This window comes from Taudactylus pleione, unplaced genomic scaffold (genome assembly GCF_031769625.1).
Source record: "Taudactylus pleione unplaced genomic scaffold, aTauple2 ptg000201l, whole genome shotgun sequence".
NCBI lineage: Eukaryota > Metazoa > Chordata > Amphibia > Anura > Myobatrachidae > Taudactylus > Taudactylus pleione.
The window spans coordinates 61884001-61890000 of NW_028284603.1; the positions used below are offsets into that span (position 1 = coordinate 61884001).

General features: G+C 37.6%; 1 protein-coding gene across 1 annotated transcript in view; it reads left to right on the forward strand.

Moving 5' to 3' along the window:
• Positions 1-6000, forward strand: part of SOS1 (SOS Ras/Rac guanine nucleotide exchange factor 1) — a 172898-nt gene that overhangs the window by 123960 nt on the left and 42938 nt on the right. The window contains exon 8 of the mRNA XM_088477420.1: positions 5407-5505. Coding sequence (XP_088333546.1) covers positions 5407-5505 — 99 coding nt within the window. The remainder of the gene's footprint in view (positions 1-5406; positions 5506-6000) is intronic.

The following is a 6000-nucleotide window of genomic DNA, read 5'->3' on the forward strand; positions in this document are numbered from 1 at the left end:
GAACATGTATATACTGCTGTTCGCTGATCATTTATCTGTATTGGAGTCAATAGAAACACCTTACAAACTCAACGCTTGGTATTGAGGGGGGGGATTCATGAAAACTTGGAGAGAGAAAATTGTGAGAGAGAAAGTACCAACCAATCGGCTCCTAACTCAGTTTACATGCTATGTTTGAAAAATTACATCTAGGAGCCGTTTGGATGGTACTTTCTCTCTCCAAAGCTTAGTGAATAGAACCCTAAGTTAGCAATTGTTCAATGCTTGTTTGCAATGTGAATAAACCATCAAATTCCAAGCTTGGAATACATTTGAAAGTACATATAAATCACTTAAACACATGCTTTTGAATGTGTCCAAGTGAATATTTTCCGCTGCTTGGTATAGACGCACATTGATGTCTGTCTGTACATACCTTAAGGGCGCGAACATTTTTTTTTTTACTGTTTGTGAATTGTTTCTTATATATTTGAAATGCATCTCAACGGCTTGTCTGAATAATATAAAGAAAAATACTGAGTTTTGCTTGCATATACTGTATGTGAGGATTTTACATGCATTCCAAATGCTTTATACTGTTGCGTTTTAATAAAAAGGAGAATGCCTTGTTCATTGTTGTTCAATGTACGTTTATTTTACTATTGAAATTAGTGACTTGACAAATGCAGGCCAACACGTGGTATATCTTTGGCATTAAAATATGCTTACAACAGCCCACTTACAGGCTCCGGGCACTGTGCAATTTTGATGCTGAATGTAAACACTCCACCATCGGTGAACCCTCGGGTGCACCATTGGCACTTGTAGTAGCCTAGCGGTTACTTAGGCTATTCATCTGAAGTACTTCCAAACATCACCTCTGATGCTGTGGATGTGTAATTGGGAACATAGCAGTGATCGAAGACACACCCTTGATACTCCCATAACACGCCCATGAGATGCCATTTTTCTGGCAATCACTTCCTAATCTCCACCCTGAAGCTCGCATGGATTGCAGACACACTCTCTAATCCTAGCGATGTTGTACGCAGTTGCGTATGCAATTGAACACTTCATGTTACTGCGTGCAAAATAAGGGTTTCCTAGACATGCAAACTCTCATGCTGTGGTTTGGGGGCACTGCGTGCGAACTTTCAGAACTAGAACTGCACATGAACAGTTTTGACACCACCTGAGATGTATGTAAACCATTGGTGCATACATCTCTGAATCAGGCCCTATGTTTAAATACTGAATTCTTTATAGAAGGTTTCCATCCCTGACAATTGATTCACACAAGCGTTTTATTTAATGTATGTTGAGTTTCTGTTACATGCTTTAAATTTGTCAGGGGGAGGCTGGTGGTTATCGGGGCACTTTAAAGATTGTTTTGCTTCCTAATAATTTACCAATAGCAGTATAATGATTTTTATAATATTGGATTGTATTCTTTGTATTAGCATAATATTTTGAATAAGAGGTCAAATATCAAACTTAAGGGCTAATTCAATTAGGTGCGAAAAGTCCCGTACTATTCGCCGACATCGCTGGTTTTCCGTGGGAAAAAGTATCGCGCTCGTCCCCGCTTCTGCCCGTATTCAATTAGAAATCTGCGAAAACGGGACCCAGCGAATTCGGACCTGGCAAAAAGTGCTGTCCGATTTAGGGAAATCCACCTGACACCACCCAAAAGGTGCACTGATATTGGGGAGCACTATAGATACCCCCGAATAGGCCTGCTGAAGGTATTTGGGGTACTTAAATGCTCTCAATAGCTGCTAATTAGCGTCACAAGTGGTGAAGAATAGAATTTTTCTTTTTTCTTTTTTTTTTCCTTTTTTTTAAAATAAGTAGTTCCAACAAATTTGGAGTACATGAAAATGGGTGCTAGCATATTTTAAAGTTGCTAAAGTGAAGTTTTAAAAAACGTAAAAAATACACCTGCCGCAAACACCTGCAAACTTAAAAACACCTGGGGCATACTTGGTGACCCCCCCGGAGTCTATTTCGCTAGTTTTTAAGTTTGTCCCCCCAACGTTGTACTTTTTTGCCCCCTTTTTCAAAGTACTTTTTTGGGGTGTTAAGTATTTTTTAAACTTTTTTTGACACAAAAACAAGCAGTCTAGCGCTGAAATTAATATAAAATGAAACACAGCTGTTTTTTAAAAAGACCAAAAGACTGCAGCTTCAAATATCACGACAGGCTGTACTTTACCTGTCGATATGGACAACAACTAATACTAATAGAACAATGAAGCGCGATCTCAATATCAAATATTTATTAATATTCATATAAAATTGTATATATATATATAATAAAAATGTCACAATGGGAAAAATTGCCTCCTCTAGATAAATCCTAACTTAGAAACCAAATGGATATTAGTTAGACTGAACATAATAAAAATAAATATTTTAAAAAATATGATAACTGAACTTAGTTAACATATACAGTTCTGACACAAGAAAGATCAAATAATGTATCCAAAAGAAGTCCAGAATTATTGAGGTAAGATATTTGTTAATATCTGTAAATCCGTATGAGTAAAGAAAACAAAATATCCGAAGTATAAACACCTTAGATAGTTTGTTGCAATGGACTGATAGATAGCGAATATCTGTAAATTGTTTCAATGTAGCTAGCTCTTATTTGCGCTGTATTTGCTTCAATCCAATAATGAGTCAATACATATATATTATGGACATACTCCTCCAGGAGGGTAAAATACTGCAAAATCAGTCCGTATAGAAAAGGTATGCTGTTTGACAATACGTGGTGCACTCACGTTTGTAACGAATACCGGGTTTTCCTCCCTCTGTTATCCGGAGGTTTGTATACTTGTATTCTCTGCAGCAGCAATAGCTGATAAGGGTGTCAGGTAGACTGAGCCTGCACAAAGTACCGGGTTTGTCTCCTCTATCCTTCGGAGGCCTGCACACCTGTAGTCTCCACGGCGGCAATGTGTCAGACACCTGTACGTCTGTATTCTCCGCAGCGGCAATGTGCAATACGGATATCGGGCTGACTGAGCCGGCACACCAACGGACAGTGTGATCACATGGACAGTATAAAGCTTACTGCCGTCTATTCTTCTACGCGTTTCTCCGCCTGTATAGAGATCAGCGGCTTCATCAGGAAGTGATTTTGCAGTATTTTTCCCCTCCTGGAGGAGTATGTCCATAATATATATGTATTGACTCATTATTGGATTGAAGCAAATAAGAGCTAGCTACATTGAAACAATTTACAGATATTCGCTATCTATCAGTCCATTGCAACAAACTATCTAAGGTGCTTATGCTTCGGATATTTTGTTTTCTTTACTAATCCGGATTTACAGATATTAACGGATTTACAGATATTAACAAATATCTTACCTCAATAATTCTGGACTTCTTTTGGATACATTATTTGATCTTTCTTGTGTCAGAATTTTATATGTTAACGAAGTTCAGTTGTCATATTCTTTTTAAATATTTATTTTTATTATGTTCAGTCTAACTAATATCCATTTGGATTCTAAGTTAGGATTTATCTAGAGGAGACAATTTTCCCCATTGTGACATTATATATATATGTGTGTGTGTGTGTGTGTGTGTGTGTGTGTGTATATATATATAAAATGTATACATATAATATATACAATTTTATATGAATATTAATAAATATTTGATATCGAGATCGCGCTTCATTGTTCTATTAGTATTAGTTTTTTTGACACAGTTTACCATTGAGGAGCTGTCCCAAGGGTGCAGTGTGGTTCCCGCAAGTTTGCACCCCAAAAACAGAATTCTGTATTTTTTTTTCGACAGCTTTCATAGGCGAATCTTTTCCGCCTGTACCAATGCATTGACTTTCCGCACCAGCGAAAAGTCTTTGGAATTGAATACGGGGATAAGTTTTCGCCTGGCGAAATAACGTCACCGGCGATACTTTTCCGCAGAACCGGACTTTTCGCACCTACTTGAATACATCCCTTAAAGTGAAATGGGTCCAAATGTGGGTGAGCCCATGTAATGTTGCTTATTCAATTGTTTTATACAAAGATTTTCTTTTTATATCATAAAAGTACATCCTTCATGCTATTCTGAGATTCAGTCTCTGAGATTCATGTTGGTATCTGTTCACGTTGACAGTTACAGTACATATGATACTTAGTTTTCATATTTACTCAGAGGTTCTCATGTGGGTGATCCTCTATGGTGGTTATTTTCCCTAGATACAAAGGTTTGCATTTCAGCTGCTTCGACATTCAATACAGAAATTTTGATCCTTGTAGTTAATATCAGTCCCCATGCTGTTGATTCTAATATAACATATTCTCCCGGAAAAGTAGTAAAGTCGCTCGTACTTCACGGGCCCCCCGTGGCCTTCCCTCTACCCGCTCTCACTTATAGAGCACAAGTGGACTGTCTGGGGAGGCTAATGATGCTATTTGCGGTAATTTGCGTCATCGTAGTCCCGCCCGGCGCTATAGAATGACGTTTTTCTTGGTCGCACCACCCACTTTCTTGCCCGCCACACCCCCTCTCTGCCGAACTGACACCAAAGTCGGTAAGTATGCATATAGATTTTCTCATCTGTAGTCCCTATTAGGTGATGGTAGGCAAATGGTTATTTGTCAATTTATCCACTTGGGGCAAAAGGTAATATATAGATCTTCCAATTAGGAAAAGGTATGGAGTTGTGAGAACGGTTAATACTGTTGAAGATACTATATGGCTGGGACAGGCCACCCTATTTACACTCTATTTAAACAGATTTTGTAGAACTGTTATCCTTCAATTATGGTAGACTGATGTATCTGTTAGAGGACCTGCAGGAGTAAAGCCGTTTGTCACGCTGGCTCCACCCAGGACAACCCGGATAACTTCAACCACTTATAAACTTTACTACAAACATATGTATAAAATCAACCTGACCTGACCGCTTTGTTGCCGAAAGAATACTGTGCTCGTCCTGTTATCACAACCTTTAGCCACGGGGTCTCCAATATGGTATCAGATATAAGACGCATAAAGAAAATGTATTTTATACAAGTAAAGACCATTTAGTAAAGTGTGTTGCAGTGTATCTATTGAGTATGCGCCTTGACTATAGAAATGGAACAGACTTAAACAACAATTTCTTTATTCAGTGAGAAACTTCTCCGTGAATTTCTGATAAACGAAAGCTGATCTGGCTATTAGAAAAGGCTAGATAGTGACAGTCACCACCCTTTTACAGCTTATCAAGACATGCTTTGTCTTTCTTTGTTCCACTTTTAATGTCTGTATTATAATTGAGATTAAATTATGATAGCACATTATTAACCTTATTTTTGTATGGTCTTCCATGTGCGATAAAATTTATATTCAGTGTGTTTTTAATTACTGTGATCAGAAAAAGACTTGAATGTAACTGTATATTTTTTTCTTCGTTTGCAGTCTATAGGGGAAGGTTTTAAAGAAGCTGTGCAATACGTTTTGCCTCGGCTACTTCTAGCTCCTGTTTACTACTGCCTGCACTACTTTGAATTTATTAAGGTAAGGTGTTTTAGAGGAAATTCATTTAGCAAGAGCATGTTGTTGTTTTAGGTGTGAGATTAATATTTATAGAGATAGTAGTGCAGCACTATTGAGCGACAGCAGTTTACTAAGTGGCGTATGGTCACATGAACTGATTTCGAGAACAAGTGACTTTGTAATAGTAATTGAAGAATCCTTTACCAATTCACATGACCACTCAGGAGCTTGCTGCGTGATTTAGAGACCATTTTACACCCTACATCACTGATTGGCAACCCAGTACCTCCATCCGTTAATTTCAGTAGTAGTAGTGAAAGAACATCTCTGTAACTACCTTTAGCCACCCTCACATCTCTTTTATTTATTTATATATATATATATATATATATATATATATATATATATATATATATGTGTATGTATGTGAAGCCAGTCATTGCCCATCACTGCTCTACACTTTACTGGGATCACAAAAACACTAAACGCTTCCAGAACAAAGACTCAGATTTATCT